This window comes from Mesocricetus auratus, unplaced genomic scaffold (genome assembly GCF_017639785.1).
Source record: "Mesocricetus auratus isolate SY011 unplaced genomic scaffold, BCM_Maur_2.0 Super-Scaffold_100676, whole genome shotgun sequence".
Taxonomy (NCBI): Eukaryota; Metazoa; Chordata; class Mammalia; order Rodentia; family Cricetidae; genus Mesocricetus; species Mesocricetus auratus.
This window is the reverse complement of record NW_024429266.1, coordinates 151,091,724-151,114,550: the sequence shown is the minus strand read 5'-3', so window position 1 is coordinate 151,114,550 and position 22,827 is coordinate 151,091,724. Positions and strand designations below refer to the sequence as shown.

At 46.3% G+C, this 22,827-nt stretch overlaps 1 protein-coding gene across 1 annotated transcript in view; it reads left to right on the top strand.

The window, feature by feature from the left end:
* Nucleotides 1-22,827, top strand: part of Chchd6 (coiled-coil-helix-coiled-coil-helix domain containing 6) — a 218,924-nt gene that overhangs the window by 119,002 nt on the left and 77,095 nt on the right. Inside the window, exon 5 of the mRNA XM_040737696.1 lies at nt 7,009-7,092. Within this exon, the coding sequence (XP_040593630.1) occupies nt 7,009-7,092 (84 nt within the window). The remainder of the gene's footprint in view (nt 1-7,008; nt 7,093-22,827) is intronic.

The window sequence follows — 22,827 nt, the reverse complement described above, 5'->3', positions numbered from 1 at the left end:
ATCTACTTTCAAAGAAGCAGTGAAAACAACAACAGAAAATTGTTAGAGTTTACTTTTTCACATTTCTTTAAACAAGGTCTCTCTATGTAGTCCTAGGTAGCCTAGAACATACTATATAGACCAGGCTAGCTTCAAGCTCATGGTTATTTGCCTGCCTCTACCTCCTGAGTGCAAGTGATGGAACTAAAGATGTGTGCTACCACACCTGACACCTGTTACAATTTGATCATTAACTTAATATAGGGTTATTTATATAAGAAAATAGGAGACCATCAGTCAGAACTGCAAAGAATTGGCCATTTTAACTGACCCTATTCCATATCTCCCTCTTCAAAGCTCCATGATAGTCTTAAAATCAATAAGTCATAGGTCGCATGCCAGCCTGCAGGGGCACTGGAGGGGCAGGAAAAGGCTGGAGCTCTTGTTGGTGTTGTTCCTGTCTGCTGTTTCTCTGAAAGATCCCATTTAAAAAGCTTCATTTGAACTGACTCAGTCTCTCATTGCAAACCTTTTCCCAGAGAGTTTGTCTAAAAGCAGCCATAGATACTTGTTGAAAACATGGCTGTGGGTGTCAGTGAGGAGGCCTAGATAATCTATTGAGCCTTGGGCAGTATATCAGTATTTATCCTGAGTATACAAATGGACTTTGGACTCCCATCCAACAATGTGAGATGCACTCTCACCCTGAACTCTTGGGGGAGAGTCTAGGCCCTGCCCTGGATGAAATGACAGACTATGGACACCCTCAAGGAGGGCCTCACCCTCCCTGGGGAAATGAGGGGATATGGGGAGGAGTTGGGGGGGAGGGCACGGGAGGAGGGGAGGGAAACGGAGAGGGACCTGGAACTGACTTGTGAAGCAATCTTGTTTCTAATTTAAATTTAAAAATAAATTTAAAAAATGAAAAAACAAAAAAAAAAGAAACCATGGCTGCCTGTGAAGGTGGTTATTTAGGCTAACAACCTGGTGCCAAAAAGTCTAGAAAGAAAAGCAAAGACTTGGAAATTTTACTGTAGGTTCCTGGAAAATTAGATCAAGTGTCAATGTAGACAGTATGTGAGATCCCAGAGACCCACACCTAGATACTTGGTAGGCATGCTGCCAGAAGCTGGTCAAATCTCAAAGGAAACAAGAAGGAAGCCTATGTGAAGAGTCCTCATTAAGATTAGCAGTGGATTTGTACCAGTTGGAGGCCATTTCCATCATTGTAAAAATTCTTTGTCTCTTTATACACATCTGCCCTTTCTCAGCTAGATCCCTATGCGTCAACGCATTTATTGATTCTGATGTCTAAGTAGTCAGTGATCTGTTTCTATTGTTTTATTTCTTGGTGGTGGTAGTGTACTCATTCTCATCTGCTCTCGCTCTGTCTCATACATATTTTAGGTTGTTGATTGAATCTTAAACCTTTTATGTAAAGAGTGGCATACACTACACTATTTGCTTCCATCCAGTGAAGAAGGTTTAGTGGTGTTCTGTATGATTATTTGTATAGGGTGTCTGGGTCTCTTGGAAGGGAAGTATCATCTACTTGATTTTTCTTTTATCAAAAGTGATCATCATCTCCCCCAAAGAATGAGATTAATCTATTTAAATTTCATATTTGTCTATTGCTAAGTATCAGTTTACGAAATTAAGGGGCTTCAGTCGGTTAGTGGTGTTTGAAGTGTTGGATCAGTAATCTGGCTCAGTGGGTACTTCAGCCGCCAGCCTTCTCAGTGTTGCTGTTCATTCATGTTCCACGGCTCCGTTGGCAGCTAACGACCTCGCTAGAGAAGGATCCTTGCTTGTTCCTTCTGGCTACTGGAAGCAGGTGAGGGTCTGCAGGTCTCTCACTGGCTGCTGATCACACTCCCATTCTCACTGCCCTCAGTTCATTATCATGTGAGTGTCTCTCTAGGGAAGCTCATAACCGAGGCTCATGGGTGTGAGTGAGCAAGAGGGACAGGGAACAGGGAGGCCAAAACAGTCTACTGGCTCTTAGACACAAATCTCAGAAGTGACATCACACCTTGTTTGCCATTCTCTGTAGATTAACATTATCTTCAGGTCCAACCCACACTTAGGGAAGGCGATCACACAAGACCTGACTGGAAATGGAGGAGAGTTTGGGCCTTTTGGAGGCTGTCTGCCACGTATTTCCTGTGACAGCTCATTTAATTTTTCTGTGATCTTTTTTTCAGTGTTTTCTACTTACTGTTGCCTGCCCACCTTCTCCTAACCCTTGTCTCTCTCCTTACTCCATATCCTGCTCCCTATCGTCACTTCACTTTGCCCCCTACCCCTCTTGCCTGCTTTCTACTCTTAGGGGTCCCTACCCTTTGCCTCTGCCATTCTTTCTGTGCCATTCCTCTGTGGTAGACATTGTACCTGTGCTGGCCAGTTTCTAGCTTCCCCTTCAGGCCTATTTGTTATCCCCACCTGCTTCCTCTGACTGGTAACTGTATCATGCCCACTTTACTCATTTCCCTTTACTGCCCTATGCTTAGATTTTATCTTATCACATTGCAATTTTTATTTTGAAGACTTGAGTATTTATATGCTTTGAGGTTTGCCTATTTCATGCTCATAATTTCTTTTTTGATGATCCCCCATGAAAGGCCTCACTATCCTTGGGGAATGGTTGGGGGTGGGTTGGTGGGCTCGGTGGGGGGCATAGAAGAATGGGAGGGAGAGGGAATGGGGGATTGATATGTAAAATAAGATTGTTTCTCAAATAATAAAATGATAAAAAATAAATGAGAAGTCATTCATTTGTCTTTGAGGCAACTTACACGTGTATATTAGACTATTTTATCAGTGGGAGATTTTGTTTTTTTCTTTTTCTTTTTATTTAAATTAAAATCAATCTTTTTTACACACCAATCCCAGTTCCCTCTCCCTGTCCTCCCATTCCCCCCATGATCCTCCCATCCCACCCTCCATCCACTACTCAGGGAGCATGAGGCCTCCCATGGGGGATCATCAAAGTCTGTCACATCATTTGGGGCAGGACCTAGGCTCTCACCAGTGTATCTAGACTGAGAAATTATCCCTCCATAGGGAATGGGCTCCCAAAGCCCATTTGTGCACTAGGGATAAATACTGGTTCCACTGCCAGAGGCTCCATAGACTGTCCAAGCCCCCCAACTGACACCTATGTTCAGAGGGTCTGGTTCAGTCTTATGTTGGTTCCCCAGCTGTCAGACCAGGGTCTGTGAGCTCCCTCAGTGGGAGATTTTAATACTCTGCATATTTGATGAGAAGCCAATTTTTTTTTAAGTGATACTTTTGTTCTGTTTAGGAGAATAAAAGTATTTGTCTTTTAGAATAGCACATTGAAGTCTATACAGGTGAAGTTACTTGCTGGGACACTTGACAGGTGTTTGTGCACGCCTATGTGTGTTTGAGCATATGTGTGTGCACTCCTGTCTTAGTTCTTGGTTGTTGAAACATAGTGATATCATCTGACTTTTATTACATCATTTTGTCTTGTGTTTGAAGTTTTCATTAAAAAAAAGTTTCATCCTTTTGATGTTGTCCCATGACATTAGTTTGATCTAGGGTGAATCTGTCTTGGTTACTGGTTTTGCCAGTGTGTTTCCTCAGCTAAATGAGTCTAGATCACAGTGTAAGATTTGTCTTGCTGCTTTCTTTCCCTGCTTACCGTCCGTGTGTCCTTGCCTATACCTACCAGGTCAGGCCCAGTTCTTCCTTCTGTCTGCATAGCTGTGATGATACACTGCAGAGGCCTCAGAAAGCAGGTACTGGGCTTCTTGTCCTGGGTTGGGTCTGGGGCCTCTCACCTGTTTAGGTTGAGCAAACAGAAAACCATGTGCTAGAGGGGTCTATGGAAATTTGTATGCCTCCTGTTTGCTTCAGGGTTCACCCTCAGTTCCAGATGTCCAGCTTGGTTCCTGCCCCTCAGAGGAGGGTGGGGTTTATTTTTATCCTTCAGGATTGGAAGGTCCTGGCTGCTCTGGCCTGCTCCAGCCCCAGCCCAGCAGGCCTGTGGCTCCCACTCCACCTACTGCTTTGTGTGTCCCTTCTGTGTTGACTCTTTAATCTTAGTTTTGAACCTGACTGTGTCTTTTCAGGCGTGCGTTCTCTGCCGCTGCTGTGTGTAGCAGCAGTGCATCAAAGTGAGGACTAACATTGTAGTCTTGATGGAAGGAGGTCCTCTACTAATCCACTGAAGATTCCCTCCATTCCTGCTCAAAGCCTCCTATAATGGTGATATTTGTCCTGCGTATTTGAAGCAGCATACTTGGTTTGATTTAGCTTTTGTTTTCCCAGAAGACTTGGTTGGAAATTTCTTTAGACAAAATAGCAGCCTACTAGCTCATAGGTTATTGGGTCATAGTCACATCAGACTCTGAAACTGACTATCTACACACATATTTGCTTTTCCCACCAGGACTGAGTTCCACGAACACATCCGATACAGCTGAGGCCCCCTTTCAGGAATGCTCATTCATAATAGACACTTGGGAGCAGCTAAGGAATTACTGAGCAGTTACTGGGACCATGATGGCCACTCCAGTGTCACCTGGAAAGATGTCTCTTTCCAGGGAGCCTGCTGACTATAAGCCTTGTAGTGGAGCTGCTATGTCTAATGCGCTCCTCATTCACCAAGATCAAATGGTAGGGTGCCTGCTGTGCATTCTCTTCATGCATTGCCTCCTGTCTATTATTGCTCATGGAGATTTCATTACCAGCCTCACGGGTAACTAGCGTAGGCAAGCACTGCATGGCAGGAGCATCATGAAGTGCACAAACCACAGAGCTTCCAGTCAAATCGGCTGTCCTTACTCTTCTCTCTCTGATTGCCTGTTACATCCTTACCTGACTACTTTTGTCTTTTCATTCAGACTTCAGTCAGTCTCAGTCTCTAGCCGGGGCAATACGTCTGCCTGGAGCTTTAAATCTAAAGCTCTTTGCTGATGTGTGACCTAGTGACTGCTGGCTGAGTGTTCCAGGAGCCTCTGCCCAGAGACAAACTCACAGTATGTCGTTTGGAGGGTGGGTACATGCTTGGATAAGCCTCCTTGTCCTTCCTGCCCCACTAGACCCTAAGGAATGGCAGCTGAAGAGTCTCATGATAGTTTTGCCTTCAGATGTCATATTTCTGCTTGGCTGGAGCTACAGGTCAGAATATGGCAGGTCTGAGCCATGCAAGATATTCCCATACTGGTTGCTTATAATTGTATCAGATGGGCTTCTCCTGTGATTGCACCAGAGATAATTCACAGTTGATGCTGGGCTGCTGAGAGGCCCCACACAGATTAGCCATGCCTGTGTGCCTGGTACACAGCCTCATCCTCTCATCATTGTGCTTTGAAAGATCCTGTGAGAAATCCCCGGCATTCAGTCCACTGCCTATGTTTAGCTTTGCTGGAGTATTGACATTCCAGAGGCATTCCAGGAGTCTTCTTGAAAGATCTTGTGAGAAATCCCTGCATGTAGTCCCTTGTCTGTGTTTAGCTTTGCACTGGCATTGGCATTCCAGGACCTTCTTGGGAGTTTTAGATTCTTCAGCCTCTGGGGAGCCAAGTTGTTCCTTTGCTCCACTTGACAGGTAGGGGAAATACATGAGGGAGGTAGTTTAGCCAAGACTGGAAAGGCCACTGGCCTGGCATTGCCTGGGTCTTAGCCCTTTCCTTGAGCCCTTCCGCATGTGCATGCTCACACTGGTGTGCAGGTAACTCACTGCTGCTTAGTCTCTGCTGTTCTGAAAGAGTCTAGGCCAGCAGGAATGCCACTGCCAAGGAGAGGGGCTTTTAGAATCATTGTCTCTTTTCTTCCCTTATGTTTTTGAGAGATTTAGACTGGTCTGCTTAAAACAAAAGCTCAGGACTTGGAAATTGTGTGAATTTAGGTTCATTGTGGACCTCAATCATTGATAAGCTTGTGCTCTTGGGGATGGTGAGGTAAGTGCCACCAGGAACCAGGTGCAGCCCTCATATTGGCAGATAGCAACTAGGAGAGATATTCCTCTTTCAGGTACCCCAGATTGTCCCAAGCTCTTGGGCCCTGATGCCTGCATCTATGTTGGGAAGACATAGGCAGTGGGACTTGATACCTCATCCTGGAAGGCCCCTAAAAGACTGAAGATGTGGGTATTCTGGTTAGGGGCACACACTCCCAGCTGCATCAATGCGGTGGACCTTCATAGAGGCCTTATTCTGACCCTGCTCATTTGTGTTGGGTTCCTTCAGCCTTCAGACAGTTTTGTAGGTGTGGGGAGCAGAAGACATTTCTGTTCATTTTAGCCATTGTTCTGTACAAGCAAGAAAGTTGTTCAAAGTTATATAGCTACTTAAGGATAGTACTGGGCTGCACCCCAAGGCTGCTAGCTCCTGGCTGTTCACACTTACTAGCTGAACCAACATCCTTAACATGACTGAATGAGGGAGGTTCTGTTAAGCTGGCTTCAAAGGACTCACTCACACACACCTCTTAGCCACCTAGGGGATATATCCCTTCCTCTTTAGAACTCTGCCTCTCTTGCTGTGCACATGGACCCTTGACATGATAGCTTAGTATATAGGGCAGTGTCATGGTGTACCATCAAATATCAGGACTCCAAAACCAGTGCCAAGCTCTGCTCTTTCCAGACTGAAGTTGGAGGCAGCTTGATGCTTTAGCCAGACCCAAGTTCATCTCTGCTCTGCATGGCTGTGAGCTATTGAGTATTTTTGGGCCCCTCTGTTGTATCTCCTATCCTGAGGATGCTAATTAACTTACTATACTCTACCTTCCTCTTAGGCACTGGAAGGAGCCTAGAAATGCCCAAGAAGCATGTAGAACAGGACTTGGCAGATAGTAAGCATTCAGTAAACGTTAGTGATTATCATCTGTAAAATGGTTGTGCTAATTACCCACCTTGAAGGGCTGTTGTGAAAATTGAGCATAACACATGCGCATGACCTGCCACAGCATAGGCTCACTGAGCATTGTTGTGAGCAGAAATGCCAGTCACCCTCTCGCTGCTGCCAGCTAATGCAGGCTTTGTTCTCCTCCAACTAGGCCAGGGAACTGGAGAACAGAGAGGCCGAGCTCAGCCGCCGTGACACCTTCTACAAGGAGCAGCAGGGGCGCATCCAGGAGAAGGTAAGGCTCAGGCCTCTTTCCCTCCATGTAGGTCCTAAAGGAACCTGACCAGAGCCCACCACCACCATGGGGAGGGAAGAACAGCAGCCTCTATGCATGCTAACCCCAACACCGGTCACCCTGTGGACATGCCCATCCTCCTGCCTCCGCAGGAGCACCACAATCACAGTCTTTCAACAAGTTGCAATCACAGACATAATTGCTTTTTAATTGGCCATTTTCTGTGAATGTGGTTGGCTCTGCTACAATCCAGTTTTAGAAAAATAATTCACTTTCACCACAGGGCGGTGCTGAGACCCAGTACACCTTTTTCACTTGAGTTAAGCCACATTGGGTAAAATAATAATAACATGAAGCCTTGCTGTACAAATGCATTAAAGTTGTATCATCGATTTTCTCCCGGGACTTGGGAAGATCAAAGTGCTCTGCTGCTGCACGCCTGCTGCTGTGCTGAGGATGAGCCCTGGAATGCAGGAGAGTCACAGGCATTTCTGCCTGTTTAAATGTTGTCAGTGGATGCTCGAAAATGTATTTGGTGACGTGCTTACTTTTGGGGGGTTTAATTTGTTGATATTGACAGATTTTTCCAAAGAAAAGGTTTATAATATGGGAGAAGGTGGTTGGGAAGTTTATAAAAAAGTACTCTCCCTCATGCCAAACAATCTGAGCTACCAGCTATTGCAGGCAAGCCTTCGCCTGTCATTTTTCAGGGTTTGAAGCTTTGGTAGTGACAGTTTGCTTGAGGGAGCCTCCTTTCCATGGGGGTTTTCTCCTGCAGCATGCCACAGCAAAGCCTGGCAGAAGTGTAGGTTCTGGATTTCCAGGTAATGGGGACAAGAGGGCCGTGGCTTCCTGCTTCACGGCCACCTGCTTGCACACTTCTGCCAGGCATGTAGAGGAAAGCCAGCTTTGAGGACAGAGCCCTGACAGTGACACCCTGCAGTCCTAAGCACATGCCTGGGCAGTGCCAAGAAGCCTTTAAGAAGCCAGCATTCTCAAAGCAGCCCGTGCCCAGGTTTGACTGTAGCCTGCCATGTTAAGAATTATGATTTGAGATTACAAAAAGGAATTAAAAAAATCCACCAGCCATAGCTCTAATTATCACAGTCGCCCATATGTTCTCAGGCATGAAGATACTCTTTCTGGTTGTGTGTGCAGCACTCTGTTTCCTGCTGTGCTCTCTTCGTCTCTTTTTGGGCTTGGCTACTCAGAGCGTGTACACATGCTTCTGTGGGGTGAAAGGAAATGGTCTTATAGCGGTTTCCTCCACTAAAATCTGTTTTCCTCTCATCACTCTTCTCTTCCACCTGCACTCCAGTTTTCTCCATGAGACCAGTCTTCTGCTTTGCCAAGGGAGAGGCAGTTCTCCCTCTAAACTCTACCATATCCTCTCCTCCTCCCTGCTGCTGGCAAAGGAGAGTCCAGCTCCTTATACACAGAGATGGGGCATTTTGAAAGGGGAGAATTTTACCTGCTTGTGAATAGTTCCTCACTTTCAGGAGGTGTCAAAGCATGCTGTCCTTTCTGCTAGTGCTTTGCTGGCAATAATAGGAAGGAAAACACCCAACATCCTAGCAAATGGAGATCAGGCTGGAGGGAAGCCCACAAAAGACAGAAGAGGCCAAAGAGTGAGGCTTAGCTACACTATTTCTGAAAAAGGTTTCCGATCTTTCCAGTGGATAATGTTATTCTGGTAATGGCTGGAAAGATGAAAATACAGCCCCTGGCGATCTCTATCAGCTGCTGCTTTCCCTCAGTTTGACTTCTGTTTGCTGAGCACTCTTAGACCCATTTGCAGCTCCCAGACTTTCCAGTCATCGTGCTCCTTCCCCCCCACCTCTCTCAACATCCCTTCCTTGTTTCTTTCTCTCCTCCCCTTTTATTTCCTTTTCCGTTTCCTTTAAGTGTAGATAGTGACAGCAGAGCCTGATCTAGGAGGGAATGAAGCAGCCATGGGCAGCGGAACCCTGTCTGGGGAAGGCTGGGAAGTATGGAGAGTGGACTCCTGTCCAAGAAGAGATGGGCAAGACAAGAGTGAGGTGGAGTGATGGAGGCTCCAGGCTAGAATTCTGCCACCTGCCACCTGTGGGGTCAGTCCCAGGGTTCCATGTGGGCCTCCCTTGGCCAAATGACAGGGAAGGAAATCCTGCACCATCCAGGCTCACGGTCCAGGAAAAGGAGACTTTGTGGTGCTTTTGTACCACCATGTTTATCTGCCACGGTAGTCTCTTAGTGTGGAAGTGGAGGCTGTTGTACTTTCTAAACTTCCTGAATAATTACTCCCTATGCCCATATAGTAGGCATGCTGGGGTGAGTTTCATTTCTGATGATGATCTGGTCCCATCTCCTGTTCTCTGGGATGGAGAAGCCTCCTCTCTGGGCTTCATAAGGCTTTTTATGAATGCCTACCAGGAGCCCCACAGGTCAGGCATTGTACAAGAGGCGGGGGCCAGTTGCTGTTCACACTAGCACCTTTCACACACCAAAAACATTTTTTTATTGTGTGAGGATACACACATCAGGAAGGTGAAACCCTCAGCCGTCTTCAGAGTTGTGCTTATGGAACCTCTTGGCATCTTAGTTGCCTTCGCACTGAATATGCACTCGGCCGCTTGTTTTGTTTTGTTTTGTTTTGTTTTGTTTTGTTTTGTGTGACTTCTGGGAGCTGAACAAATTGGGACAGGGTTCCCACACTGTGCCTGGAATTGGCTTTCTCAGGACTTGAGTGACTTGTGTCTCTTCAACTGGTGAATTTTATTTTCTTCTGGCAGGAACACCTGTGAAATGCCTGAAATGCCTTGAAAGCTCATAGAGCTGACTGCTTTTGCTGGCAAAAGCCCCATTAACTGTGGCTAACCATGGTTTCCCATGGAACTGAGTAAGAAAGGGGACAAGTATGCTTTAAGGTCCCATAGATATCATCTAGTTTTGCCTTGGTAATGGAACGACAACCTTGAGTGTGGCAATTACATCCTCTGGTCTCCGTTTTCTTATGCTTGAAGTGGGGTGGGGTGGTAATCTGCCCATTATTTTATCATGAGTGGTTATTTTTGTGAAGCAAGTAACAGAATGCATACTGACATAAGTAATAAGTTTTCTTTACTATTACTTCACCCTTTCCTTCTTCTTAATTTAAAATACATAACTATTAATTCCACATCAATTCCTGTTGGCCAACTGCCAGGAGCAGAGATGGTTCAGACAGGTATGGTTCTGTTTCATGGAGGCCTCAGGTATAGAGGGTGGTGGTGAGGATTGTAGCAAGGTGTGACTGCACCTTGTGGAGTCCTCTGCAGGAGAGACAAATGATGCCCATGTTCTGGCATCTGGGCCACAAAGACCTCCTCTGTAAGACCTTATCTTACCTTTCTCAGACTCAGCAGCTGCACAGAGGAGAAAGCTTGCAGGCTAGCTTCCAAGACCGAATTTGGGAGAAAAACTCAGAAATGTTTGTGTTCCTCCTGGACTTAACCTCTTCTCATTTTCCCATGTGCACATCCTGTTTGTCTGTTCCTTTGGTCAGCCCTTTCTCCCTGCTTTCCCTAAAGCCTGCCTGACCCAGCACAGGCATCCTTGTCTCTTGGGGTGTTGATCAGTGTGTTCACTTGCTCGTGAGCATGCACACACCAAGGAGCCATGGGTGAAACTGTTGTGCCCTCAGCAGAAGGGGCACCACGGGAGAGATGAGGACAGCTGAAGTCTCAGACACTGCTCTCTGTAGGAGTACATTGGCACAGCCACTTCAGAAAAACTGAGATCCAGTCCTATTAAAACTGGACATTCCCAGTGACCCAGCAGATTCTCAGAAGAAACCATAGGGCATTCCTAGCATCAGTGCTCAGGATAGCCTGAGACCCAGAATCATGGAATCCATTCATCTATCCAGTAAGGACTGAGTATGAGTAGCCTACAGCTGCAGGCAGCGATGGTGACGGAAGCAAAAGAGGCCAGGTGTGGAAGAGAAGTGCGTGATCTAATCTGCATAAAATTCAGAAGCAGCAAAGCAAATCTGTGGATTACAAAGTTAAACAGGAGGAGGAACCCTGACTGGAAGAGAAAATATGGGTTGGCTAAGAGTTACTCTTTGACCTGGGAAGGATTCACCTGTCAGTATGTTAGATGTTAGAAACAAGGAGATGCACTGAGGAGGGCAGGCCACCAGAGAGTGTCTGGTGCTCTCTGCTGCCCTGTCCCCTTTCCTGAGGCCTAGGGCCTGGGGCCTGGGGCCCTCCCAGGGATTCTAGCACGTAGCACCGCACATGCCATGCTGACTAGTACTTGCTAGTGTCTATGGCTTTCTCCCTGCTTCCTGCAGAGTCCTGACCACTCAGAAAGGGTGATTCATCAGTGGGGGCCAGGAATGCAGTGTTTGGCATATAATAGGTGCTCAGTAAGTATTTTCCAGAATAAAGAGAGGAAAGTGTATGCAGATAAACAGGAAACAAATGCATTCAGGTTTCTGGAGAGGAAGAAGGAGAGTTTTGCCAAGAAGGCTGCTTAGTGGAAACAGTGTTTGGAGAATGACCAAGATGCCCATGGTAGCCTGAAGGATGGGTCAAGGAGCAGCTGGGACATTTGGGTGGAGGCCCCAGCCTCAGCAGAAGTTCCCCACACAGAGGCCATGTAATTGAGACTGACATGTGATCTTGAGGGACGTGGCTGAAAAATGTGGCCTTAAATAGTTTTAAGGTCTGCGAGGACTGAAAGCTGGATAGAGCTTTGAGCTTGAAAGCCCAGGAAAATAATGGTGCCATTTAGGGAGAAAAAGTCGTGTGAGCCATCGCTCTTAGGGAAAGTGGTGAGTTTAATTCTAGACATGTGTGTATGAGACAGGATGACCAGCAGATGATTGAGAAGTGTCAAGCAGGAAGTCTAGATCCTACAAGACAAGCCTGTGCCATGTGCCTGGCCCCTTTCATAAGTTATCACTGATCCTGGCATCAGCCCTGCAAGCTAGATTATATTACATGTGTTCTACAAATGAAAGAACTCGGAAGCAGGCTGAGCAAGCTGCCAGAAGCCATGCAGCTGATAGATGGAGTCTGCTCCTTCCACCACACCATGCTGCCTCTCTGTATCAGCTTGGAAGAGAATGTGGGAAGCAGGCTGGATGTTGCAGGGCAGAGAGCTCAGGCCCAAAGAAAGCCTGTGTTGCAGGCTGTAAAGGGCATGCAAGCCACACCCAGGGAGCCTTTCAGCATCTCAAGGGAGACTAGCACTGGACGTTGTGGGTTTTTGGTAGGCATGTGTAGAGGGAGCAGGTTGTCTGGTCATTTTTTTAAAGAAGTTTTATCAAGGAGAATATGTTGGTAGATGAGAAAGGAATGGAAAGCCTATTGATCTGGGAGAAGGAACTGTCCTATCAACTTTTGGAAGGGGATCTAGCAGAAACCAATCCAGAGTCAGTAACTAACAAATGGCTGCCTTCTCCATAGTCTGCCACAGGTTCTAGGAGTGAAGATTCAGGCTGCATGGTGAGTAAGCTCGCTCTTGTAAGAACAGCTGTACAGGCATGTCCATTAGACACCTCTGTTGAGCACAGGCACCCTATCTTGTGTCAGGGCCAGAGATGCCATTGAGATGCAGAGCAGGGCACTTTTGTGGAGATGAAACCAAATGGCAAGGACTCCCAGAGAGAAGCCTTGAGAGAGATACAACCAGATAGGGAGTGTAAAGAAGACAGCAGTGACCCAAAACCAGAGCAGTGACAAATAGGGACATCAGCCACAGAGAAAGGAGCCTGCCTCCAGAGCAAGTAGGAGCATGAGTCACCCACTGAGCCTACTGCCCATTGTCTAAAGGAGACTTGTGCAAGTTTTTGAATCCAGAAGTCTTTTTAGCTTGGTACCAGGCTAGGTGAAAGAGTGTTTGTTTGCCTGCTGCCCCACCAGTGCTTCATTTTGCTCACAGCACTTCACTTGTATGTTCTTGTGAGTTTGAGTGGGAATGATTAGCATTGTGAGAGACAGAAGACACAGTGGTGCTGGGAACCCATGCCCTGGGCTGTTTCTCACCATATGTGGGAAAATAGCCTTGCACTTGAGTGGCTTAAGAGCCATGCAGTGCCAAATCAAGCACCACTGACAGCTTTGTGGAGTTACCAAATCATGTAAGACCTTGAATGTTGGGAGTCCACATGTTTACAAGGACAGCACTCTTAGCTTTGGATACAGGTTACATAATGAAGACATCACCTAGATCCCATTGCCTTGTGTCCTTGTATTAACTGAAGTCATCATTAATGATCCCAGCCAGGGATAATAGAACAGTGTAACTGCTGCTGTCCTCACATCTATCTGTCTACTGACCCTCTAGTTTTTCCATTGTAGTGTGTGGATAGTGTTAAGCTCCCAGTCTCTGGAGTTAGATGCTTCCTTACCGTATGCACTAATAGTGTTAGTTATTTTTTTCCTTGCTATGAACATATACCTTCCAGATGCAACTTTTTGGGGGTGGGTGGGTTATTTTAGCTCATGTCTCAGAGCACAGCCCATTTCTGGTGGTGAAGGATGGCATAGTAGTTGGAAGGTATGACACAATTTACTTACATCTTGGTCAGTCATGAGGCAGACATAAAGGGGAAGCAGGGCTGGACTATATAACCCTTAAGGTCTGTTCTTAGTGGCCTGTGTCTGTCAGCTAAGCCCTTTGTCTCACAACCTCCCAGAGTGCTGCTACTATGTGGACTCAACTATTCAAGTCAGTGTGTGGACAACAGTTCACATTCAAACAGTAACCTGCCTTATCAAGTATCAAGTTAGTAGGCCTTCCCAAACTTCATTTTCTTATCTGTATAAGGTATCTTCATTGGGTCATTATGAGAAGAGGTGGCATAACCCATTCTAAGTGATCCTCTAGCATTAATTTGCAGTTGGCACTCAAGATGGGCATCCCTACCTCTGCCTCCATCAATCACCTTCATCATCACTGCCACCTCTACTTCCACTGTCTCCATCCTCTCTATCATATCTCCCATTTCTACCTTAATGGCCACGTCTGTCACCATCTCCAATAAGTCCACCACCTCCCCCTCCCCCATCTCTACAGCCTTTACTACCTCCACCTCCACCGCCTCCACCGCCTCCATCATCTCTACCACCTTCACCTACACCTCTGCCTCTACTCTGCCACCTCCATCACTTACACCACTTCTTGCACCATCTCACCACTACTTCTGCCGTCTCTTTCTGCCTCCATCATCTCCACCACCTTCACCTCTCTGTCTCTACCTCTGCCACCGTCATCTCCATCTTCACCATCTCTACCCTCCACCCCTTCTACCCTACCTCCACATAACCCTCCACCTGTGCCTCTTCCACCTCCACCACCATCTCCCCCACCCCTACCTCCACTGCCTCCACTTTCCTGTATTTACTTATTCTCTCATATATTGTATCCTGACCACAGTTTTCCCTCCTACCTCTCCTCCAAACCCCTCCCACCCCTCTATTTCCCTTCAAAATAAGGGCAGGCTTCCCAGAAATATCATGGCATATCAAGTGGCAATAAGACTAGACACCTCCCCTCATTAAGGCTAGATGAGGCAACCCCGTCTTCTCAGCCTCTCCAGCCCTCTACCTTTAATCCCATGTGCCTCTCCAGCACCACACCCACCTCTGTCTTCCCTCTGCCATGGGCTCCTGCAACAGCTCCAGCACTGGCATGCGTGCCTCCTCGGTCCTCTCTGCTTCCACATGCCCCTCTTACCACCCACTCACTCTGACCGTCACCCTCGTCTCCACCAGCACTGCCACCTCTGTCATGACTTACATTACTGCTACCAGCTTCCCTGTGCCCTTCTCCTCCTCAGCACTGCTTCTGCTGTGTCACCTAAAGGGGGTCCTTTGCCATGCAGTCTTATCTCCCCAACATGAAGAACTATAACCCCTTACAAGCTTGGAGAGCCTGCTGCTCCCTAGCCTAGAACCACTGCTACTGCTGTCCAGCCGTTCTGTGCTACGTACGATACCTGAGTCGTATTGCTTAGGTTTTGTTGTATGACTTTTGGAGTAGTAGGAGGATTATTTGTCGCACATGAAAATGACACTGAGAGAGGCTAAGCGACAGCTGTATGTTTTGTAGCTATCAAAGTATAACCAAAGATGAACTCAGGCCTTGCAAATCTGCCTGAGGAAACTATAGCAGCTCTGACCTTGCAGGTAATTTTGGCAATTGCATAAGTTAATACACAGCAAAGTAAACTTATCTCCAAAGCTGCTTTTCCTGGTACCTGGCAGCTAATATTTATTGAATGCACTCTGCATGCAAAAACATTGATTGTCTCCTTTAACATTCAAAGTGACCTGGAAAGCTGGGTGGCAATGACTGCTGACCTGGCTTGGTGCTTATTGGGAAAGCACAGGTGTGTTCTGAGTGAACCATTCTCATTCTATTTGTTCCAGCCTCAAAATACTCTATGAGGAGGGAACTCTCATCAGCCTACTGGGTAGCAGATATAAAACTGGCATGGACATCCACGGCAGTGGTTCCGTAAGTCGGGTGGGGTTACAGATAGCAGTCAGAGTTTGCAGTCCTGAATTCAGGGACTCAGTTCTTAGTAGCTGATGGCACCATGCCAAGCTGCTGCAGGGCTCTGAGTCAACACTGCTCATAGGGGCAGGCTCCTGAATGGAGGGAGACACAGGAGTACAGCAAGCATCCCTTCATAGCATGTTTGCTTCTGGCTGTGGCATAGCTGTTTATTTAAGTACCCTAAAGCCGATCCCCAGCAGTCATGGCCTTTCTCCCCACATACTCCATTCAAGTCTCAAAAATGTAATTCTTATTAAACTACAGTGTCCTCATCTTACCTCAGAGTTAATTCTTAGGCTTTTTTTTCAAAGATATCTTCTTTCAAGATATTTGGCTTTCTATTTGTTTGGGGCATAAGTCTATATCCAACAGTCACACTGAAGTAGATTCTTGGTTCTAAAGTTCATGGGCATGGTCGTGTAGTTCAGGCTTTTTATGACAATGGCTTGTTCCATTTTTCCTCCTTTGGTACATAGAGCCAGTCCAGAGGAGTTAAAATAAATGCTGCAAGAGCCTTTTAGGAAAGGGGAGTTGCCTCCTAGGTCAAGGGCTAGCACTGGGGTTAAATTGCTCCTTGCTGCTACTGATTTATGTCATTTGCCCTTTAGTATTGCTAGGCTTCTTTTTAGCCCAGACTCAATTATAATCTGCTGTTGAGGTGGTTTCTGTGCATTCCTGCAGTAGCCATAATACACAGTGCTTCCTGCTCATGTGCATTGTATGTTGGCCCCCTCAGCACTTTAAGTCTCCTAAATGGACACTTATAGGTTGGAAAGCCAGGAGTGGCTTTCCATCACATGTGTAAGTTGCCACCCATTCCATCTGGGAAGGACTGTGTTGAACAGTTTTAGGTAGATAGCTATTCCAGGACCTTCCCCAACCCTTTCTTTCTTAGGGCTCCCCTCCCAGGCCTAGATCAGCTGGATTTGACCAGATAAACCCCTTAGTATTTCCTGCTGTATGGTAGTGGGAGGCCAAGAAGGGGCACCCTGACATCAGGATTGAGTATACTGTGCCCTAGTGCTTGCCACAAAGTGTCCTGCTCATATCACTGAGCTAGTATTTTCTGGCCCACCCTGATCCTCCCTCCAACATGGCAGCTTATCAGAGACTGTCATGAACTGAAGCCATGTCCTTCCCTCCCACTATTGTACTTTTTTTCTGAATATCACCCATGATTCAACATTCGGTTGTACAGCCAGATTTTCTGGTGCTCTTCATTGTCTTTCTGCTGCAGTCAGGGTAAGGTCAAGATCCCTCAGCCATGGCTATAAGACTCTGGTCTGGGTCCTGCCCTTGTCTCTAGGCCCTTCCCCAGCCTGGCAAGCATTGCGTGATCTGGAAGCCCCTTCTCACCACCTATGCCACCTGCATGTGCCCACTGTCCCAGCAGAGCTGTTCCCTATCATGGCCTCAACTAATTCACTTTTTGGCCTCCCCAACCAAATTCTTTTTGCTCCCAGAGTATAGCTCAGTGCCTGAAAGACCCTGTGGTTAGTACACAGCAGTGTACACAGCCAGGCCTAGGTGAACCCATGAGATGGAGACTATTCTCTGAAAGTCACTGAGGGCTGTTTGCTGCCTTCTCAGTCTCCAAACTCTGCCTGGGCACTTATGTCATGGGAATTATTGCACCATCTGCTTGGAGCTTATCCAGCTATGGGATAACATTGTCTTTTTCTTAAATTGCCTGTTATTTATTTCTGAAATATGTGTTCATAGTAAGAAAAACAAAAATAGATAAGCACAAAGAATAAAGGGAAATGGGCAGAATCAGCCTGCCCTTAAGAGAAGTGACAATTGTTCACCTCAATTCTCACTTAACCAGACCAGAGACTGTTGCAGTAATAGTGTAATGTTTCAGTAATTGCAAAAATGGGGCCATAAGCACACACATCTCTCAGTATCCTTCAATTCTCAGTCTGACATCAGCCTTGTTTCCCATCTGGTCTATCTTAATCTAACTAGCTACATCCTGCCCTTTGTCACCTGTCATTGCACTATGTTGCTCCAGGTCTTTCCATCAGTAGAACCGTCTGAACTGGTTTTCTAGGAAAATGCATATTTAGACCTAAAATTACTGGGTCATGAGTTCTGTACAGGGAGTTCGGGTTCTACACTGTTACATACAGGAGAGGCTGATGCAGCTCACCCTCACATGCTGGTCTTTCCTGACTTCATGCCTGGGCGATTTTCCTCATCACCTTTTAAATGATTACAAGTATAATGTATATCTGCAGAAAGCCAAAACACCAGAAATCATGCAAACTGTACCTCTCCATCTGCATATCAAACCTCAGACAGCTTCTTTCAGATGCTTGCTCTGTTGGGTGCCTTACTACAGCAGTACAGACATGGATTTTCACAAATGGAGTTAGTTTAGTTTACAACTTATTTTGTAGCTTGAACATAATAGTATATCTTGAAAAACTTTACTCACCAGCTCTCTCTCTCTGCACATCAATCTCACTTGTTCCTTTTGACAAGTGCATGATGGGAATTCCTTGTGTTTATCTGGCATTTTTCTGTTGATGACAAGGAAGGTTGTCATCTCTCTTATGCAATTGGTTTTAATGGTTACTCCCAGATTTCTCTTCAGGAATAATACCAGTGAAAAGGCTTTTCAGATTGCAACCCCATACCTGTGCCATTGCAGCATCTTATCCCCTGTAGGAATGGCTACACTTCACGATGACCAACATAAATAACTTTTAAAAATAGTGCTTTGAGCCCTTGTGTTTCTTCTCTTTAGAGTAGCCTCTTTATATCAACCAGCCATTTTCTCATATGTCATTTATCTTTTTAAAAGGACTTATAGGTATTTTCTATATGTTGTTTATTAATGAGTTGTTAAACTATTTATTGCTAGAAAAATTCATCTGTTTACTTTATAGATATTTATTTATTTATGATTTACAGAGTTGCTATTGCTCAGAGTGGGCCTCAAATGGTCCTTTCACCTCAGCCTCCTGAGTGGCTGAGACAACGGGCTATTTGGGCAGCTAGATATTGGTAACCTATCTATTTTATGATAAAATTAAATGTTCCTCCTTCCCTATTTTTACTCTTTTTGTAATTTATGATTATTTTGAAATCATATTCATTAGCAGTTACATGGTTCTACTCATTGATTTGGAACTCTATTCCTTATTGTAAATGCTATTATAGTTTATAGAAGCTCTTACAGATTCTACAAGCCTCCTGCTATCTCCCCACAGGTGATTAACCACTGATGGAATCCATAGCCACACCCAGATCTTACTTCTTCTCTGGCTCTTGCTAACTGACCTTAGGTCAATGAGTCACCTCCACTGAGCTTAGAGTCCTTGTTCTTAGGGAATCAAGCAGATGAGGTCATGGGTGGCCAGACCTGCCAGATGTAGCTAGATAGCCAACAGTCTTCTTTCCTTTCCTTCTGTGCTCACAACTGCTGTTGTTACATGAAACTCTGCTTTCCAGTGCACTGTGGTGGCCACTGACTTTGCTTCCACCCTGAAGAGTGGCAAAGTTGCTGCAGAGCCACAGGGTCCTCCCCTACCATCTGGCCATGTGTGCTGTGTCAAGAATTGGAAAGAACTACTCTTCAACCTCCATTTTGTCTGGAACTCACGATCCTCCTGCCTGTCATTAGAATACATGAAAACAAAAGGCAGGAGAAATGGTTCTGGACTGGGAAGGATCTGACATCCTGCATCTGCTTCCCTATCTGTCATTTGTGGTGTCCTTTTTTCCTTTGCTAAATTGGACGTTGCTTGTCTTGAGCATCTTCCTATTTACTGTGAATCCTCAGGAGTGCTGCAACCCCAAAGTCTGTCCTGTGAGTGAATCCATGCTCAGACTGGATGCATCTGGATGGGGAGATTTGAATTCATTTAGCGTGACTGAATGTTCCCTTGCAATCTCTCCTGCCTTGAGTTTCAATTCCCTCATATCAGTGCTTGATTCAGTCTCAGTCAGGAGATTGCTCTCTTTGATAGTGGAGGGGGTTTAGGAGTCCTTTCTTTCCATCTTGCTAACTGGCCACCTTTCACCCCAATATGAGCCCAGCCCTTCCTGCTCTTATCACTCCTAATCCAATTTTAAAAGCTTTTCCCTCCCCCTTTACAATTTTTTAAGGCTCAACTTTTCAAGCCTTAGCTCTCCTGACCCTGTCCTCACAGGCCCATGCCATTCCTTAATGTCTCTAGTCAGTGCTCTGTTCTCTGTTGGAAGTAGGTGTTTCTGGGAAAATAACTGCTAGTTCAGATCTTTAGGGATCTATCCTAGAAGCATATGTGGAAACCCATGAACTCTCTTCCTGCAAACTGGTGTGTTCCTCTGCACTGTACCCATCTTTCACCCTGTGAGGTGCAGTCCATGGGTGTCATGATCTTCATGATCTCACAAGTACCTCCTTCCTTTAAGAGTGTTCATTTTATTTCTCAAGAGGTTTTGTTTTTGTTTTTTGCACTCTTGTCCTCACAGAGTGTGGTCCTCCCTCAGGGATGTTTGTGGCTCCAGGGGAGGGAATGTTTGGTAACATCTGGAGACAGTTGAGGCAGCTCAACTGTACTTTGGCCAGCTAGTGAGGGTCCAAGGGTGTTGTTTTCCACCCTACAGTCCAGGGCAAGGCCCATGGCAAGGAGTCATTTAGCATGAGACAGCATTGGTACCAGAATTGCCCAGTGACCCCAATGCAAAGCAGCTTCAAGCACCTCATCAGCCTGGGGTGTTTAGTAAAAGCTGTAAGCTTTACCAAGCATGATGACACATGCCCATAGCTGGGAACATGGAGGCAGAAGAATCACTCAGTCATCAGCCTTGTCAAGAACCTTCTGCAGATGAGAGAGTGTAGGAGCCAAGAGAAGCTACAGGACTATTTGCCCTTCCTGTGTTATTGGAATGTGTTTCTTTCTCTGGTCCTTTTTAGCCTTTTGGCTCCAATTTTAGGGCCAGTAGTGATGACCCATGCCTGAAATCCGTGTCAGTTTCTACTATCCCCTGAAACCTCTCTGCCTTGCTTTGGGTGCTACCTCTTTGAAGCTCATTATTCAGGGTGTTCCTAATAAGAGCTGAGGAAGGGAGACTTCAGTGTCTGGTGACAGAAAGAGTCTAGGATGTTTAGTGTCCTCCCTTGTCCTGTGGTCACTTGTTCAGAACACCACGAGGTGCCAGTTCAGTCAGGACGTGGGTTTGGGTTGTCTAGCCAGGGAAACCTAATCCACAGGCTGCTGCAGTATATCGATGAGACCTGATGGTCCATCCTGTTTGTGGGGCCTTCACAGACCTGCCTGCGCATCACCTCAAGTGGATAGGGAGAAGGGAATCTCTTTTGTGGCCTCCTGTTCGGCCAGCAATCGGGGAACCTTGTCTGACTTCCATTTATGGGATGCCTCAGTCCTAGGCACTTTGCCAGGGGCTTTATCTCTTGTCACAGTGGGTCTTGTGAGTGTATATAGGCATTCTCATTATATGGTGGAAACTTGGGTCCTTGGTATACAGATTTGTTTGGTAGGTGGTAGAAATAGAGTTTAAATGTAGCACTCGCTGATCTGAAGTCTTTGTTTTGGCCTCCATGTTGAACTATGATTTCTGTTTTTCAGTGGCAGGAATTGAGCCATCAGAAATAGGAAATGACCCCGAGGCCAGCTGAGTCAGATGCCTTGTTTCTATTATTCTGCATCTCTGGCCCAATCCTGTGCCCTTTGGACTGTTGCTATGTTGCCAGGGAAGAGTTAGGCACAGGTACATTTAACTTTTTTTTGGGATGATCCTTTCAAGGTGCCTATGGGATTCACTCCATCTGCATTGTCATTTATCTTAGAAATTTATTTGCAAAGTGATTGCCTACAGTTTTATCTCACTCTCAAATTGGTTCAACTGTTCACAGTAAAACAACCTTAAATAAGCCTTAAGAACCTGGACTGAGTCATTGATTGAGAAGAAAAATGTCATGAAAGCTTGTGCCCATAGGCCAGGAGTACAGACTGGGCTATAAGGAGCTAGTGTCATCAGAAATACAGGTGGCCAGGTCCACTTAAGATTCAGGCAGTTTTACTGTATGAGGCTACACACCCTGAGGGCTCTCTGTCACCTCCAGGTACATGTGCTCAGTACATACTGTATGCATTTCGGCTAGATCGGGATGGGTCAGGTATTCTGGCACTCGGGAGTCACAGAATACTGAGCGTTACACAGCTCAGGTGGAAAGCTAACCTGGAGCTCAGGAACCAAGGACTACCACAGGCCGCAGTAAGCTTAGCAGCTTACGGCCCAGCCTTGGGGAAAGGCTAACAGTGTATGAGCTCAGCTCCTGCAGGACAGGGTCTTCCAGCTGGGGTTTTCCCCAGTGTAGCAGTTTTGCTCTGCAGGAGGTGAAGTTGCTACAGTTCGGCTCTGCTCCCAGGGAGCCAGGAGCACTCTGCTCTGCCAAGGGAAGGTCTCCGTCCTGTCTTCGTCTCCGTGGTGTCCCCGTCGTGTCCTGTGTCGTGTGTGTCGCTCTCCCCCCCCCCCAGCAAAAGTTAAAAGTGTTACAGTCCTGCTTGCTCTGCTCCACCGCTGCTGCAAAAGTTCTTCACCCAAAGTTCATCCAAGGGGTTTATTGGGAGGGGGGAAGAATCCGGGTAGCACGAACAGCCACAAGCTGAACAGACACAGGGTTTATATAGGGCTTCCAGGGTGGGGATTGGTCAGATTTTTGTGCTGAGCTCACATTGGCTAGAGCTCTGCTTGAGGATTGGTTGGTTTTCTGCACAGGTTTAGGGTCAGATTTGGCTCTGGTTTCAGGGCCAATGTGTGTTTCTTTCTCTGGTCCTTTTTAGCCTTTTGGCTCCAATTTTAGAGCCAGGGTGCATTTCTTTCACTGACTCTGATTCCAAGGACAAAGTGTGTTCTTTTGGCACTGGTTTCAGGGTCAGGGTACATTTCTTTAGTTCTGGTGGCAGGGCCAAAGTGTGTTTCTTTGACTCTGCTCACGGTGTGTTTCTTTGACTGGTCTCTTTTTCCTACACTGTTGCCTTCCAAAGAATGTCCCCTGACCAGCATCTAGTGGACTTTTCCTCCCACTTCCCACGTCAATCCATTTCTGAACTTCCTAAAAAGTGGAAGACCTCTCTATCCCTGTTGCCAGCAGATGTTCCCTGGACCTTAATGGTCTTAGCCTTTAGCTCCAGCCCCAGTGAGTACATGCAGTAGCCTTGCCTATGCCAGGCTTATAGGATGCTT